A 22350-nucleotide genomic window follows, 5' to 3' on the forward strand; every position below is an offset into this window, starting at 1 on the left:
GGGGCGGGGACGAGGTAGCTGTTCTGCGCTTGCGCCGAATTGTGCGCATGCTCAGTAGCTGAGGTAGGCGGGCCCTCCGTCCCAAAATGACCTACTGAAAGCTGGGGAGCGCAGTACTGGACGCAACGAGGGACGTGCTGCTGGATAACGTGTTTTCTGTTATTCCTGAAGTGTCTTTCGTTTCTCTTTGATCCAGGTATGTCACTGTAAGTAGTTTTCCCCCCTGCCTGTCAGGGCAAGGGCCTGGGACAGATCTGAGTAGTTCATTGGTCTCCTAATCCCACCCCTTTCACAGATAGGAGATTCAAGGAATTTATATATTTTTTAAGAGTTTAAGTGAATCAGTTTACCTTTCCAGATGCTCCAGTTTCGGGCCACTCCGGATGCTAAATGTCAGCATTTTAATTGTGTATCTCTGCTCTTATTTTCGTGCTCCGGGGTCTTTTTATGGTTAATTTATTGTAGGAATAACAGGGCAAACGTAGGCTTGTTGATTTGTTGTTGTTAGGGCCGTAGTATACCCAGATTTAGAGACTGTCTTACGCCTGAAATTGTGTTTCATTGAAGTAGTAAATGTTTTCTCTACTTTTTTTTTTAAATCAATGTGTGTGGCACAAACAGAATGACTGATTTTCAGGTGTGCTCTTACCAGTTCGTAGCATCAGTGATAAAATCGTTACAAGAAATAGGAACTATGTGTTGTAATGAGTGAGATCATATTTACCAGGGTCAAGGTCAAGTGCCTTTGGCAAATTGATGGAATTAAACTAATATTGAAACGAAAAGAATTCGTGATTTCCAAACTCTGATTACCATCTCTTCAAGTCTTTGCCATTTGGGTACTAGGTACTCTAACTGCCTTCTTTTATAGGTGACTATATGCCCCAGGATAGTAGAACAAGAAGCGTTCACTGTTTCCAAACTTTTAAGGAAAAACGTTAGGGAACCCCTGGAGCACAATTTGAAAGACAACATCCTGATGCAAATATTCAGTTATATTAAATCTTGTCATTTTATTAGGTAATTAAGCCAGGATGATAAGATTTTTGTTCAAATTTGAAAGTTCTCAGCTGTGTTCTTAGTCTCTTACCAAGCATTCAGAAACAGCACTGTAAGGAAGAGAGATTATCGTTCCCATCAGGCCAGGATCAGATGCCTCATCATTGGTTGGTCTGTTATTCACATTCTCTATTTTAAACTATTTATTTTAATGATAAAATTAATAGATTCATGTGGTAAACTATTCAAACAATGCAAAAGGAAATATGATTATAAGTTAAAAATCATGTATTTTCCTTCTTCCTTGATCCCACTACACAGAAGTCGTCATTATTAATACTTGCTTGTATAGTCTTTCAGATATTGTCTATCCACTTGCAAGTATCTGTAAGTATATCCCTTTGCACCCCACAAATGGAAATACCAAGGGTTTTTTTGTTTTGTTTTTTTTTTACTTAATTTACCTTGGAGAGCTTTCTATATCAGCATATATAAATATTTTTTTTTTTTTTTTTTTACTTAATTTACCTTGGAGAGCTTTCTATATCAGCATATATAAATCTGTATCTTTTTAATAGCTGCATAGTACTCCATTTGTGAATGTACCTTCAATTATTTAATCAATCCCTGATTAAATATTGATGGACATTAAGCTTGTTTTGAGTTTTCTGCTATTCTTGTGGGAAGCATTCTCATACATACACATTTGTAGGCCTCTGGATTTATTTAGGATTTTCTGGAAATATAATTGATGGTTCAAAAGATATGTACATTTTACTTTTAATAAAGTTTTCAAATTACCCTCCTAAGATGTTTCACCATTTTACATCCTTACTAACTGTGTGTAGGAACATTTTCTTTCACAATCTAGGAAGCAATGGGAAACCTCTTTTTATATCTGTGCTAGTCTTACAAATGAACAGTCATTTCTTGTTTTTTTAATTTGCATTTCTTTCATTATTAGTGAAATTGAGCATTTCATAAACTTATTGGCCATTGCTTTTCTTTTTCTAGGAGTTGCCTGTTCATATCCTTTGCCCATTTTTGCATTGAATTATTCATCTTTTACATATTGATATTTAAGAGCTCGTCACAGAACAGAAAGTAGCTCATTTGTCTCACGTGATAAAAAATCTTTTTCTCACTTTGTCAGTTGTCTTTTTACTTTGTTTATGGTATTTTGGCTATGCAGAAATTTTTTATAATCACGGACTGATCTAGAATATATATGGATATCAAGAATGCAAAGGGAATCCAGCATTTTTTTTAATGGTTAGCAATTGTCCCAGCACCATTTATGTATAATTGACTTTTCCCCATGATTTAAATAGAGTCCTGGTGGTGCAACAGTTAAGCACTCGACTGCCAACCAAAAGGTTGAACCCACCAGCCGCTCCTTGGGAGAAAAGACGTGGCATTCTGCTCCCATAAAGATTACAGCCTGGGAAACCCTATGGGGCAGTTCTGCTCTGTCCTGTAGGATCACTTTGAGTCAGAATCAACTTGAGGCAGCACAGCAACAACAACATAGGTTGTTTGGATCTGTTTCTGGAATGTATTTGATTCCATTCATTTGTCTCTATTTCTGCCCCAGGGCTAAACCATTTAATTGCTATAGTTTTATACCATATTTTGATAACTGGTAAGAGGAATATCTGTTCATTCCTGTTTTTCAGAATTTTCTCTGTCATGCTTACTTTTTTCATTGTACTTCATGTGAAGGTTTACAGAACAAATAGTTTCTCATTAAACAGTAGTACACATATTTTATGATATTGGTTAACAACCCCATGACATGTCAACCCTCTCCCTTCTCGAAATTTTTTTTTTTTTTGGTGAAAATATACATAACCAAAGATATAACACTTCAAAAATTTCTACATGCACAGTTCAGTGACATTGACTGCACTCTTCCGGTTCTGCTGCTGTTCTCACTTTAGATGAAGGTTTACAGAACATTAAACATTTAGTACACATGTTGCCCTATGACAATGGTTAACAACCCCACTACACGTTAACACTGTCCTTACTCAACCTTGGGTTCCCTATCACCAGCTTTCCTGTCCCCTTCTGCCTTCTAGTCCTTGTCCCTGGACAGCTGTGCCTCATTAGTCCTGTTTCGTTTTATGGGGCTGTCCAATCCCCGGCTGAACGGTGAACCTCAGAAGAGACTTCACCACTGAGCTAAAAGGGTGTCTGGGGGCCATACTCTTGGGGTTTCTCCAGTCTCTTTTAGGCCAGTAAATCTGGTCTTTTTTGTGTGTGTTAGAATTTTGTTCTACATCCTTCTCCGGCTCTGTCCAGAACCCTCTGTTGTGATCCCGGTCAGAGCAGGCAGTGGTGGTAGCCAGGCACCATCTAGCTGTACTGGACTCAGTCTGGTGGAGGCCTTGGTAACTGTGGTCCATTAGTCCTTTTCCTTGTATCCTGTTCTCTTCATTCTCCCTTGCTCCCAAAGGGATGAGACCAGTGGAGTATCTTAGATGGCTGCTCACAGGCTTTTAAGACCCCAGACGCTACTCACCAAGGTAGAATGTAGAACATTGTCTTTTACAAACTGTGTTATGCCAATTGAGCTAGATGTTCCCTGAGACCATGGTCCCCACAGCCCTCCGCCCAGCAATTCAGTCCCTCAGGGAGTTTGTATGTGTCTATGGAGTTTCCATGACCTTTCCTTGTATGAGTTGTGCTAGTTTCCCCTGTATTGTGTACTGTTTCACCCTTCACCAAAGATACCACTTACCTATTGCCTATGTAGTATTTCCCCCCACCCCTCCCATCCCTGGTAACCAACAAAGATTGTTACTTTTTGTGTGTAAACTTTTTCATGGGTTTTTACAAGAGGTCTCATACAATATTTGTCCTTTTGTGATTGACTTACTTCACTCAGCATAATGTCCTCCAGTTTCATCCATGTTATGAGATGCTTCACAGATTCATCGTTGTTCTTTATCGTTGCATAGTACTCTATTGTGTGTACGTACCATAGTTTGTTTATCCATTCATCTGTTGACGGGCATCTAGGTTGTTTCCGTCTTTTTGCTATTGTGAACAATGCTGCCATGAACACAGGTGTGCATATGTCATACTCACATTTTATTTTTCCAGATGATCTTGAACTTTAGTATCATTAGGTCAGTTTCCAAAGATAAATGATCTTAATATTTTGATTGAGAACTCACCATTATACACTCATCCTTATATGCTCACTGTCTTTTTATTAAATTCAGAGTACCTCTCCCAGTCTATGAAAAGAAACTGTAATTTGGGTCCTGTTATTCTTTGTCCTTCTGAACTGGCCCTAATTGGCAGTTGTAAAGATTTCTGAAATGGTTGAGATGTTAAGCTGATTATTGTAACTGTTCTACAACCTTTTTTTATATCTACTGTAAGTCTCAAGGCCAGAATGTTATGAAAAATAATCTGTATTGGGATTAAGAGTCATATTAGTTATCATATCACTCACTGGGGTCAAAATACTGTTGCAGAAGCTATAGGGATTTTTTTTGCCCTTAACACTGCCCTAGTGACCATGCAGGACAGCGAGTAATAGGCACAATCATAATAATAGTTAACCAGTATTATTTAGTGCTTACTTTGTGTGTTAGAAGTGCTTTATAAGTGTTAGCTCATTTCATAATCAGAACAGTCCTGTGCTGTAGGTACTATTGTTAGCTCCCTTTTACAAGTTGAGGCAAAAGGGTTTATAAGTGGCTTCCCCAAGATCTCACAGCTAATATGTGCCAGAGCCAGGATTTGAACATAGGCAGTTGGCTCTAGTGCCCATGCTCATAATGACTGTGCTGTTTCTGAGTAGGCTTTCAGGAAGACATGAAAACAAAAGGTAGTGTTTTAGGATCCAGAAGGTGTAAAACTGGTAGAGAAGGGCAGACAATGGGTATAATTTGAACTGCTATAAGGAAGTTATCACCTTGCTTGCAGCCAGTTTGGACCTTGCTCTGTATCCACTTCAACAAAAGGTAATTCTCATTTGGGGTCTAGCGAGGGGCACAATTAAAAAGGAACCTCTTCTATAGATTCTGTGTTTTGATAACATGATTAGCCACTTTTTCTTTCTACCGAGAACTAAAAATGCATTTATTTCATTAATAATTCAGTTTGGAGCAGAGAAGTACTTCAGAGAAAATAGTAGAAACATTTTTTTTTTTTTTGCCAACTAAAAGTGATTTGTAGAATCTCTTTATAAGTCACTGTTGTGCTTTATATCAAACTTCATTTTCTTCCATTCTTATTTCTTGTAAAACTGGTGTTAGCTTTTAAATGGTGGTTCATGAGTGTAGTATACATTTTGTGACAAAGATAGGAGAAAGAAAAAAAACAAAGTTTTTTCCTTGGAAGAAAATAACCGTGGACTTGGCAAACATAAGGGGAAGTGGTTTAGTAATATTTGAAGTTGACAAGGCTCAGGTAATTGTGTAACAGGCCCAAAGGTAAATGGTATCTGTGAAAAGTTGTAACAACACCATACAGTGAAGGAACATGATCTGCCTTTCACAAATGGAGTCTTATATAATATGGAGACTGAATGAACATAGAAACACACATTAAAATATCCTCAGTGGTTAAGACGTCTGCATAGTACAGATTAGTTGCCTGAAGATGACTTTTCCAGTGTAGAATAAATCAGATATATGGCTGGAGATATGGATATAAGGCCATCAAAGCATTTACTAAATTATTTCTCCTGATTTCTGTTTGAGATGTTGCTGAGTTAGTAATAATCATAACCAGTTTATTCCACATGTAACACCTGGTTTGCCAAGAAAATGAATCTAGCCTGATTATAAGTGTAATAAGAGAAACAATTCAAATAAATAGAAACCCCATTTTATTTTTCATCTTAATTCCAGTATGGTATCCATTACCTTACATCAGTTTCAATTCTGCCTTCTTTCTGAAGGGTTTCAAACACTTTACCTGTTTATATCTCAATTATGTTCATAATCCCTCTGAATAGAATGTGGATGATAGAAAAAGGACGCTAGGAGGCACATCAGATTGAATATTCAGTCAGAAACTGATGGTGCAGTGATGACTATTGCTGAATCGAGGTTTATAACCCCTTTCTAAGGGTATTGTGTTCCTTTATTGCATTGAAATAATGTTGATTAGATTTAGAGGTGGGAGAGTTTTTTGTCATAGCAAGAGGTTTATCAGGGAGTGTTCGTGAGATCACTTCTTGTGGGAGGGAAGGGAAGGAAGCAGGAATGGGTGGAGAGAGCAATTGGGTTGGGATGTAGTCTTAACTAAGTTCTTCACTGACCACACTGAGCACTGGAGGCCGGGATGGCCCTTCAGAGTTGGGGCTGCAGCCCAGTTGGATGAGGAGTGGCCTTTAAACACCCCCTGTTGACCATTTTCAGGGGAGGTGATTCTTTTCAGCAGATAGGTTCACAAAAAAGCCGACAGCTAAGGTCTGTCAGTTGGTAGCACTCCCAGCAGCTGGGGGAACAAGTCCCCAGTCCTGAAGGGGAATCTGGGTGGTACATCCTAGCATCCAGAGCAGTCACTGAAATTGCAGGATTTGAACTTGGTTTCAAAGAGACATATACTGGTCCTAAAGACTATTTGTTTCATTCACTTCATTGGGGCCAGTGACTTCTCTGACACTCATTGCTCTTCCAGGTGATTGGTCTTCACTCCAGTTACTGTGTTACTTTTTCTCTTTATTTGGTGTCTTAGTCATCTACTGCTGCTATAACAGAAATACCACAAGTGGATGGTTTTAATGAAGAGAAGTTTATTTTGTCACAATCAAAGTAGGCTAAAAGCCCAAATTCAGGGTGTCAGCTCCAGGGGAATCTTTCTCTCTCTGTCAGCCTTCTCATCAGTGTTCCCCCGGACTAGGAGCTTCTCGGCCCAGGGACCCCTGTCCAAAGGACGTGCTCTGCTCCTGGCACTGCTTTCTTGATGGTATGAGGTCCCCCTGTCTCACTGCTCACTTCTGTCTTTTATATCTCAAGAGATTGCCTCAGGACACAATTCAGTCTTGTAGATCAGGTCCTGCCTTACTAACACAACTGCCACCCATCCTCCCTCATTAACATCATAGAGGCAGGTTTCCAACATACTGGAAAATCACACAGTACCAGGAATCATGGCCTAGCCAAATGGATACACACATTTTTTGGGGGGACATAATTCCATCCATGACACTTGGCTATGGAAGAGGATGGGGGGAAATAACCAGCTGATTAAATTTTATTCAGTCTCTAAAGGACTGTTCATTTGATGTTAAGAAAATAGTTATAACTGGATATAATCCACGCTCTCTTCTTCTTCTCTTCTACCGCCTCCCCCCGCCCCCGCACATCCCTTAGGCTCTTCATATCTCTCTTGGCACTTAACAGTTTTGTTATAAACATTAGGTAACATTATTTTAGTCCCAATCCACAGAAATATTAGCTCCTCCAGGGACGATGCTACATCTTGTATTTTTAGTCCCTGAAGCACCTTACACGGCCTTTGCACATCACATCCATCACGCACAAAATTTTTTTTTCATATGCGTAGCAGCCTGGACAGGTTTTGCCATGCCTCAAAATGTCCCAGCTGCAAAGAGAACACATTCTATAGGATTTTCTTGAGAGAGCCAATGATGAAAATTGGAGTTTTTCCCAAGCCGTCTTCGGTAAATATTTATTAAGGAACCTACTCAGTTAATTGGAGAAGTCGCAACAAGAAAGCACTCAATAAATATGTGTTGAATTGAATTCAAGTAAATATAACCAGTAGTTGGCTTTGAAAGTAACAGAACGCTTCTCTCATCTTCCTTTTAGGGCTTATCATGGCTTCCAGTCATGCTGTGTTGATGCGGTTGGTAGCTTCAGCATATTCTATTGCTCAAAAGGCAGGAATGATAGTCAGACGTGTTCTTGCTGAAGGAGACCTAGGCATTGTGGAGAAGGTACTGAGTCTCATTTCATACCAACTTTATCTGTGTTCCTTAAGTTTAGCTAAAGGATGTAATAGGCAGCCTAACAGGTAAACATGGCTGTTACGGAGCTCCTGCTGGCTCCCTCACAGACATGCGAGACCCTGAGTTCAAATGGGCTCCGTTTCCGCTTTGAAAATGATGCAAGACTTCCTGCGTGCTCAACAATAAACCAGCAGTGTAATACGGCTCCTTTCAGAAGGCTACTAATCTTACTGAATTCTCTTTTCTGTAGTTTTTCTATTATAAAAAATAGGAAATGGAGAAAAATCGCAAGAAACAAAAATCATCCATCATGCCGTCACTGCCAATATTTTGGACCATTCCTACCAGATCTTTTTTCTTGGCATCACTTATTTTGTTGGGTTGATTTTATGTTGTGATTATATTAGATATATACTTTTATATCTTATAGCTAAGGAATAAAAGAAATAAATGTCCAGGTAGGAAAAAAAAGTAATATCCTCACTGTTCTCTGTACTGGTCAGGCACTTCTAGTACTTTATATCCACCTGTTCACACCTTATTTTAAAAGGGATAGCGGCTGAATCAGATTCGTCACTCAAGGTATCCAGAATGATGAGGTCTGACACCATATTGGTAGAAAGAGAAGAAATATTTATCCTAAGGACAAAAAGATCTAGTATGACTGTCTGACATATGGATTGAGTGAGAGCACCATTAAAAACAAAACCCAAAACCCAGACCCGTTGCTGTCGAGTTGATTCTGACTCATAGCGACCTTATAGGACAGAGTAGAACTGCCCCATAGAGTTTCCAAGGAGCAACTGGTGGATTCAAACTGTTGACCTTTTGGTTAGCAGCCCTAGCACTTAACCACTACGCCACGAAGGGTTTCTCAGAGGACCATAGGTGTGCTGTATATTAAGTATTACTGCAGTTCATTTTCATATTTTTTAGATTTAAAAAATAGAATTTCTTTCTATACACTGACGAATTGTCCTGAGAACCTCTTGCATTATTAGGATTAGGATTAATGAGTAGACATTATGGAAGTTACAGAAGAATCCATATAGAAGTACCCTTTGGATAACTAAAGGTACAGTATTTAATTTTGGCTACCTTGAAAAGTTACGAATTCCCTATCACTTAACCTGTTTTAGCAAAAGGTTAATATTTAGAGATCTTGTAAAAGAAATTTCTGAACTTGGAGAGAAGATGTTCTAAATAATTTAAAAGCTCCTTTTGAAACTATGGCACTATTAATTATTAATCCTGTGAGAAAAAAACAAAGCCAAGAAACTAGTTGACTCACTTGGTGTTAAGTTCCATCAATCTAAAAACCAGTAGTGTGATTTAAATGTAAAGACAATCAGACATTAAGAAGCAGGTTGAGAACAGCCTATTTTACATTGTTGCATTGTCATTGTATGCCTTGGAGTCAATTCTGACTCGTAACAACCCTGTGGGACAGAGTAGAACTGCCACATAGGATTTCATAGGCTGTAGTCTTTACGGGAGCAGATCTCCAGGTCTTTTTTTCTCTTGAGGAGCAGCTGGTGGGTTTGAACCACTAACCTTTTGGTTCGCAGCTGAGCGCTTAACCCTTGCACCACCAGGGATCCTTATTTTACATTAGTTCTGCTAAAATTTGCATTCTTTCTTGCAGACATGTGCAACAGACCTGCAGACCAAAGCTGACCGATTGGCACAAATGAGCATCTGCTCTTCACTGGCACGGAAATTCCCCAAACTAACAATCATAGGGGAAGAGGTAAGAGTGTCAGGGCCCTAATATGTTTAAATTCTTGTTTACCTTATGGATTTGTAACTGACACTTTAATGACTCATAAATCACTGTTATGAGTTCAAGCATTACATCTAGTGTTTTAACATAGAAAATTAACTATTGTATTCCTTGGATTTACAGGCAATACCTGATTAAAGTATTTTAGTCCATTTCTAGGCCATATGTCTCAATTCTTGGCCATAGAAGATGTGGTTATTGTTACAATATTCAGCATTAAAACTGTAAGATGGGCAGCATTTTAGAATTTGGAGTAAAATGAGTTTTGGTGTTTGTTTGTTTTTTTAAGTGAGGCATACTTGCACACTTATCCAAAGACTGTCTAACACTTTGAAACTGAAGGAATTGACATTTCATATGTTTGAGAGGGTAGAATTATCTTAAGTCACAGGTACTTGTTTAATAAGTTTATAATACTTAAAAAATATTTTCCTCCTAGATCCTATTCAGGGTAACGAAATTGGGACAGTCTGTAATCAACTTTGATAAACCATATATGGTTCTTTTTGCAGTTTTATTAGGTTTGCTTTAAAAACTCTAAAAATAAATGGTAAATGGAAAAGGCCAAGTGAAAACTGATGCTGCATTTCTTCTGTTACTGAGACGAACTCTACACTCTGTTTAGCTTCATTATCATCTTCAGTATTATCTCTGCTTTAGGATCTGCCTTCTGAAGACGTGGACCAAGAGCTGATTGAAGATGGTCAGTGGGAGGAGATACTGAAGCAGCCATGCCCATCACAGTACAGTGCTATTAAAGAGGAAGATGTATGGTCCATATTTATACTTAACTCTCTTTTAACTTTGTTTTATACCATTGTACAGGAGATAAACATTTGCCTGTAATGATGGAAAATGAGTAGTTATAAAATAGGGACAAGCCATCTATTCATCTGGAGCAACAGAGGAAGAAGGAGAGTCAGGAATAGGAGGAGGATATGGAATGTGTGGCTAATTGCCTCCATGAACAGCTACCTTCTTTGCCATGAGACCAGAAGAACTGGGTGGTGCCCGGCTACTGTTACTGAACATTTTGATCAAAGATTCTGTAGAAGAATACTGATCAAAAGGGGGAAAATGCGGAACAGAATTTAAAATTCTCATGGACTCTAGACTTTCTGGAGCCATGAAGGTTGGATGAACCCCTGAGACTGTTGCCCTGAGATAATCTTTAAACCTTAAACTAAAAATATCCCCTGAAGTCATCTTAAAACTAAACAATAGTTTAGCTTGACCAGTAAAAAAGTTCTGCCTTGAGCAGCATGCTCTTTTAAGAACTATCTACATGGGATCAAATAGACAACAGCAACTTGAAAGGTTAGATAGGAACCTTAGGGGGCAGTGAGTTTATGTTAATGAGAGAGGAACAACTCAGAAAAGGAGGCTCAGAATGGTTGCACAACTCGAAGAATGTAATCAGTGTCTCTAGTACATGTAGACAGTGTTGAATGGGTGTATGTTTTGTTGTGCATATTCTCAACAACAAAATAAAATTTAAAAGGAAAAAAAAGAAAACTCATGTGACAACCAGATGGAATTAATAAGAATATTGACACAAGGTGAAAAATGTGATCAATGTCATATAACAATTTGTGAAGAAATTGTCAAATGGGAATCTAATTTGCTGTGTCAGCTCTCAACGAAAACCCAATAAAATATTACTTAAAAAAAAAGGTCAAGCCAGAAACTTGAAATCTTTCAGTGCCAACATAGAAGTATGGGACAACCCTATGGAATATCTGGTCTATTAGTTTAGAGTTCAGTTTCTCATCCCTTTGGTTTCCTCTCCACTCTGAAACTATTATTAAAAATGCTTTTAGGAAGACAATCTAATTTGTTATTTAGTAGATTTGGCAATAATGCATTTGATTGGTAATTGGAGATAGAAGGAAATGAAACAGGTTGCTGCTTTATATTTTTGAGGTTATAAAAATCACCAATTATTTTTTTACAGTTGCTTAGGTTAAATACTTCTCTGATTTTAATTCATTTAACACACATTCCTTGAACACCTACTCCGAGTAAGGCACTTTGTTATATGGTATGGAGAATATAAAAAAAATGAGATATGGCATCTTCCAGTAGAAAGACACCTTCTTCACATCAAGCATGATTAGCGTGGTTAATGGCCACATGTCCACAATCATGTTAGAAGTCCTAAGCAGTAGGGATTTCTTTTTTAATCTACTGCCAATTTTATGAACTGTTCATTTTCTCTGGCACATATGAGCTATATCCTTAAGGTAATCAGACTGTAGTTATTCAAACAAACAAAAAGAATCTACGCTTAGATATAAAAATAAGTGGTATCCACTCATTGTTCAAAACATTTTGGAGCCACCCTGGCAGTGTTCCCCGCACCCCACCCAGAGTTCAGTGTGTTCATAGCATTGTGCTTACAGCCCAGGTGACAATGAACTTTCATCAGTCAAGCATTTCATATTTAAAATTCATAAGTCAGACCTTTCCGTCATTTAAGTAGACTTTTACAATGATTGTAAAACAATAAGGTTTTTTTTTTGCTATCACAAAATTGATGACATTGACTTCATCCATCCATCCATAGCACAATTTCAAAAATGAAAGAAAAAAAGGGTAATTTTACTTAATCTACTTAAATCTGTTTTTAAAATTTTGTTGTCTTCATTTGGTTATTTCCTCTGTTTTTTAGCTTGTGGTCTGGGTCGATCCTCTGGATGGCACCAAGGAATACACTGAAGGTGTGTCTCCCTCGTATTCGTGTTTGACAGCAGTAGGATGTGCTATTTATGTGTGAACATTTGATATTTCACGTATTGTATGGAAAGCCCGTATCATATTTTATGTCTCTTTCCTAAAGCTCTGTTTGTGCTCATCCTAGCTAACTACTGGTATATATCAGTGATTGTCAAGACAGAGGGAGGAAATTCATCTCCTTCAGTTACACCCCCCTACACAAATGTCCCTCAAATGTGCATCACTGACCTATTAAACCAAAGGACTGTATTGAACTCCCAGCTTAATGGGGTAGAAAGCGATGGAAACCACGGCTGTACCGTGCTTGCTGTGCCACCACCAGCATCCCACGCCCATCCACTTACTCGCAAGACCACTTCTGTCCTCACCTGTGAGCCGCCTCTCACTTCACAGCCTCGCCTTTAAAGATGGGCTTTGTGGACGCAGCATAATGTTTCCTTTTTCTGACATTATCTAAGATAAGAAAAACAAGAAAGCAGCAAACTGAAATGAAGTTGGCAACATACTAGTAAAGGGAACCAAGCTCAGAGCCAGAGTTTTAGAAGCATAACACGAGCTTAGAGTTATGCTCGAAATGCGGGCCACACAGATTTTCTTATATTATTTCTCAGATTAAGAAAAGAAAATGTCTGATAATTACTAGAAAAAAACTTTCTTTCTCTGTGCCTGGATATAACATATCACCTTAATTGAATCATCTACTATACATTTTGTGTGTGTGTACTAAAAAAGTCTTTATAATTCTTCAAGAAATAGGGTAGCTGTAGACAGCTCTGGAACCCTGGAGCAGTAGTTAAGAGATGGGCTGCTAACCAAAAGGTTGGCAGTATGAATCCGCCAGCTGCTCCATGGAAACCCTATGGGGCAGTTCTGCTCTGTCCTATAGGGTTGCTATGAGTCAGAATGGACTCTACGGCAGTGGGTTTGGTTTGGTTTGTAGACAGCTTTAGTGTACGTAAGAGCACATAGACATCTTGTTTGAAATGAAGGTCTTGACCCCACTTACAGACTTTGGTTCACTGGCTTCGGGAAGGAGCTCGAGATCTGTATTGGTGAGAGTTACATCAGTTGATTCTAGTGCTGCTTGGTAGTCCATGGACCTTGCTTTGAGAGACCTTGCTTTAAAGCCTTGAAATGCAAGTCTAGAGGGTGATCCAGCAGGTAGGAGCGAGTTAGAAGGTGACAGAGGGGCACCTAGTAATCTCATCATAATGACTAAAGAGTTATGACTGGGCTGAATTATTTAATTGGTTCCCAAATTGTACTAATGAGACCATGGTTATCAATTCAATTAAGTGACCATAGACTTTATTTCTATCTCGGGCCAGCACTATTGTAATGTGTGCATTTTGCCATAAGAATGATTGCCCATTAATGAATCATCGCACATTCCTTAACTTTACTGTAAAAATAATTTGCAGCAGTTGGTGTACTGATGATGAGTCATAGCATGAGAAAGTTAATTAAGTAGATATTCATTTCTTCCTTATAGGTCTTCTTGACAATGTAACAGTTCTTATTGGAATTGCTTATGAAGGAAAGGCCATAGCAGGAGTTATTAATCAGCCATATTACAACTATCAGGTAATACTATAAGTGATACAAAAATACTTCATTAGTAATTACAGAGCTTTATGACTCCTGATATCTAATCTAGTGGTTTCTAGCCTGATTGCACATGTAATCTGGGAGCCTTTTGAACCACAGATTCCCAGGTCACACCTCAGACCTAGTGAATGAGAACCTCTGGGCGAGTTGGTACCAGGAATGTATATGGGTGTGTATGTGTCAGTACACACATATACTGTATGTATTTTCATACATTTTAAGGTACCCCTTATGATTCAAATCAAACGTTTGGGAACTATTGAGATGGTTGTTGATTAGCTTGGACATCAAGACACCTGATTTACAGGTGGTTCTTAAAACATATTGAAGAAATTCATCATTTTGACTGAGAAAACATGCTAGCTGTGGTGTTTTCCAGGTAATACCACGTAGTGCCTAAATTGTAGTCGGCGTTCACAACAGGACTAAATATGCTATCGCACTCTTTTCTCTTATTTTGTCTCTTCTTAACTGCTTTGACTTTCTATTAAACTGAAAAGAAATTGGCTCTTGGAAGAAAGAGACTAGGATAATTCCAAAGCAGGAATATACCATTAAATCCCATTAAATGAATGTTCAAGAAAATTGTTGAGATAAATACTTAAGGTATTTCCATTAGCACGACCTTGAGAGAATTTTGGGGAAACCAAGTAACCAGAGTGGAGACTATTATGTCTGTATTTCTGATTTAAGAGCAGGATTAATCTCTATTTCTAAGATAAATTTGGTTTATCCTGCCACTTGTATAATTATACATTTTTATTTATAATTATGTGTGTCTTAGGATTATTTACCAAAAACATTATATACTGGGAATGTCTCTCATATTAAATTTCTTAAGTGTCCATTAATTCTTTTAATATGACCTTAAGGTTTATACAGTATTGTATCCAGACACAAGTTGGTGGTTATTGTATAAACTTTAAAGTAAGTTAATACTGTTCTTTAAAAGGGCATTTAATTCATAAATAATACTGTAATGCATGACACCTTTCATCAGAAAAGATCTAAGAGCTTAAGAGTTATTAATTTTTCATCCCTTCTTTCTGAGATTAGAAAAATTGTATTCATTTTCCACAGAACAATGAAAAGCAGAAGTTAAGGGAGCAGAGGGCTGAAGCCAAGGTGAGAAACCTAGCTAGGTTTTTGGCTCCGCTAGCAGGTAGAAGCGAGGTAGGCATGTGTGGTGGCCACGGCAGGCACTGCCCATCCCATATGCCAGTTCCTTTTCTCTTCTTCTGCATCTCCCCTTCATACCCTCCCTTTGCCACCATTCCTTTCTGTATGCTCTTTTTCCTCTCTCTTCCTTATGCCTTCAAATTTATTGCAATAAATAGAAACGTTGCATAGCTCTGTTGGTGGTGTTCAAGGTTGAGTTTTAAATCATCATCATCATAATAATAGCTAACATTTATCAAGAACTTACTGTGTGCTGCCAGGCTCAAGTGATTCGCAGGCACTATCTCATTTATTGCTCACAACAACCCTATAAGGAAATCATTATCCCCATTTTAAAGATTAGGAAACTGAGACAAGAAACTTGCCCAAGGTCATCCAGCTGGTAAATGGCAGAGCTGGGACTCAAACCTAGGCCCAAGCTCTTACCCTTTACTCAATATTGCCTCTCTGGAGCCCAATAAAAGACTTCTAACAATTCAAACTTTACTGTTGCTCCTAATAAATAGTGAATCTGGTAGGTGCTTAAAGAAAACATGGTAGCATAACGTAAAGAGACCTTGTCTATTTTTATATCAGTGCTAGCCTCTTAACCATTATGAATCTTAATGAACTCATCAGTAAGATGAGAATGTCAGCCTTCATTACCGCCAGAGAGTTGGCGTGGAGCCTCTGAAGAGGGACAGTGAGAGACACTGAGCAATCAAGAGCACAGAGGGGGACCAGCTGTCTGCATCATGGGATTGCCTTTTCCTCACCACATCACCAGATCCCCTGCTCCTATCCGGCTTGCCTGCAGAGTCATTTTCAGAGGGAACGTGAGTGGTCAGGGACCAGAATACTTGTATCCACTCTTTTGTGTGCTTCCCTCTCTTTATTGGAATAACTGGGGAGAAGGATTAATAAATAGGTTTCTTGGGAGCATGGAATTAGTCTCGGTATCAGTTAAGCTAAAGCCAAATGGGTACCTTGAGCCACCGTAGAGCCCACCTGTACTTTTCAGATTCCAAGCCTCTCCTGTAGTGCCGAGTCAAGAGGGAGCAGAGGAAGCAAACTAACATTGAGCACCTGGTGAGGGCCGCCGCTGCCACGTGCTTGTCTGCTTTGTTGCCCTGTTGGCAAGGAGTGCTGTCTGCAGGCAGCCTTCAGCTGTCAGCCTGTTCAGGGATCATCTCACCTGTAAAGAGCTGTCTCGCCAAGGGTCACGCCCTTGCCAACAGTCCGTATCCGATGACTGATTGTTGCCAGGGCATAAGGACCTGGCACTTCAGCCCAACTTGGGAGAAGCCTTAAGGGCCATTCTAGCTCCAAAGTTCCCATATGGTTGGCTGAAGCTGGTGTTGGGCCTGCATCACATCTACCCATTCCTTCTTTCTTCCCCTCCCTTCTGCAGGTGTTGATCCGAAGCGCACTCCTTAATAATCATCCTCCTGTCTCAGAGTCAGCTTCCTGGGAATCCCAACCTGCAACATAAGCATATTTCACCATAATAGCACCCAGGGTGCTGCTATAGGACAAGTAAGATTATGTGGTCGAAGGTTTTATGACAGGTAAATTGAGGCAGGATAGTTTAGTGATGCAGAATATCAGCCTTGAACGCAGATGAGCCTGAGTTTGGTTATGATCTTCCCAGTGTCCTTGATCAGGTTACTTACTATTTCCAAATCTCACTTCTGTCATCTATAAAATAAGACTGATAATAACTATTTCATTGGTTGTTTTGAGATTAAATGAGATAATACATGTAAAGCAGTTAGCATGGTGCCTGGTACGTGGTAATATATATGTCTACTATGGTAGACATAGCAGTGGTTGGGAGCTCAGCTGCTAACCAAAAGCAGTTCGAATCCAACAGCTACTCCTTGGAAACCGTATGGGGCCATTCTACTCCGTCCTATAGAGTTGCTATGAGTCGGAATCGACTCAACGGCGATGGGTTTTTGGTTTTATGTTAGCATAACTCAGCAACAACTGGTGTGATTTTGGTTTGGAAGTTAGTGTAATGGTATTTTTGATAAACCTGTGTTAATCGTTTTATGTATCTTACTTTCCATGAAATACAGATTATATTTCTATATAAGGTGTTTAACTATAATAATGTGTTTGAAAATTTGCTAACCTCTTCAAAGGAAAATACAGATGCAAAGATTGCATTAACATTGTCATTTTACCACAATTGTCAGTAAAATCTTAACCCTGACCCCATTGTCCATAGCAACGCCTCAGTATCAGCCTACTCATTTGCTCTGTCTCTGTGGCAGCAAAATACATTATCACCACTACCTTTTCCCATAGTAATATGATCCTGTTTTTCCTTGGATAATGAAAAGTAGTAACCAACACGTGGCGTTTCATTTGCTGGGGACTTCAGCGCCTTTTGAAAACAGCGGTTTTCAAATACAAGGAGATTGTTGGGAGATGCAGAGAGGAGTGGTCTTCAGCATTTGACTCCTTTCCTGAAAACTCCAGGGAAGAACCAAAAGTTCCATTCAGTACCCTTGAAACCAAAACAACAACGAGACCGATCAGTTGATTCTCAGGAAAAGTTCTTATAACATTGTCCTTGCACTTTAAACATTAGCATGTTTTTATTTACAGAATTATCATGATGCTAATATAACTAAATATTCCATTTATGGTTGACATTTTTCTCCGAATGCTTACAAGCTTTGTTGTTTCGCCCGTTTACATAGGCAGGACCAGACGCTGTGTTGGGGAGGACAATCTGGGGAATTTTAGGTTTAGGTGCCTTTGGGTTTCAGCTGAAAGAAGCCCCTGCTGGAAAACACATTGTCACAACTACCCGATCCCATAGCAACAAGCTGGTTACTGACTGTATTGCTGCCATGAACCCTGACGCGGTGCTGCCAGTGGGAGGAGCAGGAAATAAGGTAGGAGAAAGGCCTGTGGTCTGCTCTGAAATGCACTCAAATCATTGATGACATACTGATCTTTTTAAAATGGGAAATAAGAACTTAAGGGAAATGGTTAAAGATTATAATTTGCCCTTAAAAGCACATTTCAACAACATTTCAATTAATTTTTTTTTCCTTATGGTTCAAGCCTTTTTTTATAGAATAGGTTCAGTGTTAATACAAGTAACTAGGATAAGATCCCATGCCTCTTGCCAGCTTTTATTTTCCCGTGGACCCTCCCAGGTTACTTCTGCAGACTCTAAGGATGGCCCTGCCTGCCCCTTTCTGGCTACTTCCCCCTTTCCTTCACCCAGGCTCCCATGCTCCTGAGAAAATTGTGAAATGGAACACAGTTTGATCTCCATCCCTAGCCCTGATCTCTTCTCATCTGATTGCCCCCTGGCTATCATCATGGTGACATCCCTCAGGTATCTCCGACTCACCGTGTCCAGTTTGAGCTCATCCACTTTCTACCCACCCCCCAGATGTGTTCCTCTGCCTCTTTCCTGTCTAGTTAATGGCCCCACCATTTTCCTAATTGCTCCAACCGGACACCTGAAAGCCATCCTAGATTCCTTCCTCACGTTTTATCAGTCTGGCTACCTTTCTATCTTCTGAATGCTTCCCTGGTCTGTCTCCTCTAGTGCATCTCGACTGCCAGTGCCCTGGTTGAAACCTGCCATCATCATCCCTCACCCAGACCATTACAGTCCTCCAGAGTGGTCTCCCTGGCCACTGTCAGTCTCTGCAGTGTCACCTGGGCACTTACAAATGCAAAACTTAACCATATGTCATTCCCCTGCTCTAAATCCTTAGATGACTCCCATCACTTAAAATCTAAAGTCCAGGCCCATTAGCCTGCCCCCCTAGCTTCATCTCCTGCCATCCCCCAACTCAGATCTAGTGATGCTGAAGTGCATGGAGTTCCTGATACATGTGCCGTTTCACGCTTGTGTGCTAGCAGGGGAAAAGCAAATAATAAATATTTATTGAACTTAATGGAATTAATTTCTTCTCACCTATCCTTTGGAAACAATGTTCAACCCTTTTTAGATTCTAAGTCATATACTGATAAACAATGGGGAGAGAAGTGGGAGTTCTAAAAACAACAATATTGTGAGAAAATCTTAAATGTTTCAGAGTGAAAATGTATTCCTGGTATTCACTGAAATGTAAATAGTGACAGGTGTCTACTTTTTCGAGCACAAAACCCTATACCTCTTTTATCCCAAGGGTCACCATTGTCCTTAGGAACAAAGTCTCCACCCTGCACAATCCCCCCTTTTCTTCCACACAGAGGCCTTGTTGGGCGCTTCTTAACTTTTTACTTGAAACACAACTCCTTTGAGAATCTAGTGAAGGCTACAACTCTCTGCCTTCAAAATATATACTGGCATAGTTCTTGGCATATAATAGGACTTGACAAGTATTTGCTAAATGAAAAAGAAGCTTACTGCATGGTTTAAATGTTTGAAGGTGTTCATGAATAGTACTTAAGGGAATAATTGGTTACTTTGTGTTCACTGAGATGTTTCTCATTCTCTCAGTCTGTTCTGTTTGGATAAGTATTGAAGTCTGACTTTACAGTGATGGTTATATTACAATACTAACCAAAAAAGTCAACAGGGTGATGAAAGCCTGATAGCAGGTTACTGTTTAGGGTCATACAAGCGCCATCAGTGATCGCAGTTTTACATGAGTATTACAGGAATTTTTAAGATGACTATTTAAAAGCTCCTACTTGGTAGTAGACACAGCAGAATCTGAAGACTTTTGAAAGTACTTTTTAACCTAATCAGCATTGCACAACTGTTAGGACTTATTACAATTTATTAATTATTATGTTGACTGATATTTCTTTATGATTTATATAATGATGGTTATTTTTTCAGAAGTTTAAAAAGTATTATTTAATTTTTACACAATAAATATATATGTTCCTTTTCAAATAAGAAAGAAAAAGAACATACGTAAAATGAAACCTTTATTTTACCTAACTTGGGAAATAGAGACTGTTCAGATCTCCATGTAGGTTCTTTGAGCAGTGTTTTCTTCCTCAGATCACTGTAGTATGATGCATCTCTTCTGTATATTCCTTCATAATCCTAGCGTCATTTAAACCTGCTAAAGGCTTTAAACTAAGTTACGTTCGACAGAGAGATTGACGAAATATACTTGATAGAAACTAGCAGTTTTTCCTATTTCTACACCAATCATTTCATAGTCGGGAATAAGTATTATTTTTATACTTTACAGATTATTCACCTGATTGAAGGCAAAGCCTCTGCTTATGTATTTGCAAGTCCTGGATGTAAGAAGTGGGATACTTGTGCTCCAGAAGTCATTTTACATGCTGTGGGAGGTTAGTCCATTTTCCTTTGGGCAGTTACAGTTTCCATACAGTTTTTATATTATGGCAAGATATAATATGTCAGTAATGTTACTTGACCTAGACTCTTAGCATATAAAATCTAGAAAGAAACTTAGAGTTATCCAGTCAAACTGCCTTATTTCATAGGTGACAAGATAGACTTTCAGCCAATTCATTGTTTGGTTGTAGATTCTTTCTTGGACTTTGAGCTACACACAGCTAGTTTCATTCAACCCTTATTAACTTACAGCATTAATGCTTCTGAGAAGTAAAATATTCATCACTGTTGTCACGACCTCACTTAGTCCCCAGTGAGCCAGTGTCAGTGGCTGTCTCCATACTAGTGCATACAGCGTACCGTTACAATGTTTAAAAATCTGACTGCAAGATTTTACAAATATACACATGGTAAAATTATTTTTCAATTTCAAATAGACATCAGTTCACATGTAGTCTTAGTAAATGGTACGTTTTAAATTCCTTGTCAGATAAAAAATAGTAATAAACAGATCACCTGAGTTTTAGTCTATCATTTCTCCCAATACATTATTTTATCAATATCTCATTAACATACTGCGTGATAAGGAAGTTAAATTCTTCATCATTTGATTAGGTCCACTCGATTAGGATGCTAAAGGAAACTGTAATACAAATTACATTTTATGAACATCCTTCACTTAAAAACTTTACGAAATAAAGTGTTAATATTCAGTGGTAGAACAAAGAAGACACTTTTGAAAATGGGAGTGTAGTGATGGAGTATAACCAGCTAGAAAAGTAATCACCTCAGGAGCAGAGACCAAACAAATGTCATCTTTTGATGCCAGTATTTAGTTAATTCTACCAATTAAGTTCATATTTAAAATGAATTGATTCCCAAACATATAAATTAAAAATGCTAAATGAAATTAACGTTAATCAGAGAGGAAAATAAAAGTCATTTATCCTTCATTTAGTTAAAACATTGCTTTTGTGCAGATTTCCATCAAATTAAAACTTTAATCTTTATAGTCACTCATTTTTTTCCTCATTTTTCCCAGAATTAATTGGATACTCTTGGACAGGGAAGCAAAAGGCACTTAAAAATAACTAGAAATATAATGATCCTATCAGACATTAACACTGTATTAATGTTTTTTTCTGTAGGCAAGTTAACCGATATCCATGGAAATGGTCTTTGTTACAACAAAGAAGTGAAGCATATGAACTCAGCAGGCGTCCTGGCCACTTTGAGGAATTATGACTACTATGCAAGCCGAGTTCCAGAATCTGTTAAAAATGCACTTGTTCCTTAAAGGGCAGTCTCGTTTACTGAGCGAGGACTTGGTTCTCAAATTAATACATTTGAAAATTAACTAACTGAATGGAAATGAACCTTTTCTTTATACATTGATGATCAGCAAATTTATTAGGAGTAGAAAATAGAACTAAAGAATTTATCTTGATTAATTAATCAACCAGAACAGTTTCTAGATTTGGAGAATTTATGAAGTCAGTATGTTATATTTCTTTTTCTCCTTTTATTTGGAGAAATGAAAGATTTAGTTCTCATTGACTGTCCAGGTCAATTGTTTAATCAACACTCCCATCGTGTAAACCAGATTTCTTTAGGGCACAGAATCACAAGTTACCTGATCTTATTCTTGTTTTTCACAGTAAGTTTTAAAGTTTTCCTGTTTCAGTTATGTAGACACTAAAATGTCGTTACATATGTTGATGGAACAGACTGATGGCAAAAGTTCCCTTATAATAAATTATTTAATTCTAACTCTTTATGTTTTTCACTAGCTTTTCTTTTTTTTTTTTTTTTTTAAGTATTTGG

General features: G+C 38.4%; 1 protein-coding gene across 2 annotated transcripts; it reads left to right on the top strand.

Annotated features, from left to right (window-relative positions):
- Positions 1–100: 100 nt before the first annotated feature.
- On the top strand, positions 101–22296 carry BPNT1 (3'(2'), 5'-bisphosphate nucleotidase 1). Of its 2 annotated transcripts, XM_023730973.1 has the most exons (10): positions 101–196; positions 7800–7927; positions 9585–9689; positions 10383–10490; positions 12394–12442; positions 13951–14042; positions 15147–15191; positions 17936–18133; positions 20414–20519; positions 21675–22296. In XM_023730973.1, the coding sequence occupies exons 2-10, from the start codon at positions 7808–7810 to the stop codon at positions 21821–21823; spliced, it is 972 nt and encodes a 323-aa protein (XP_023586741.1). In that variant the 5' UTR covers positions 101–196; positions 7800–7807; the 3' UTR covers positions 21824–22296. The 2 variants fall into 2 exon arrangements, with proteins under 2 accessions (XP_023586741.1, XP_004375983.1); XM_004375926.3 differs by lacking the exon at positions 15147–15191.
- The last annotated feature ends 54 nt before the right edge of the window (positions 22297–22350 follow it).

This window comes from Trichechus manatus, unplaced genomic scaffold (assembly GCF_000243295.1).
Source record: "Trichechus manatus latirostris isolate Lorelei unplaced genomic scaffold, TriManLat1.0 scaffold00039, whole genome shotgun sequence".
NCBI classification, from domain to species: domain Eukaryota; kingdom Metazoa; phylum Chordata; class Mammalia; order Sirenia; family Trichechidae; genus Trichechus; species Trichechus manatus.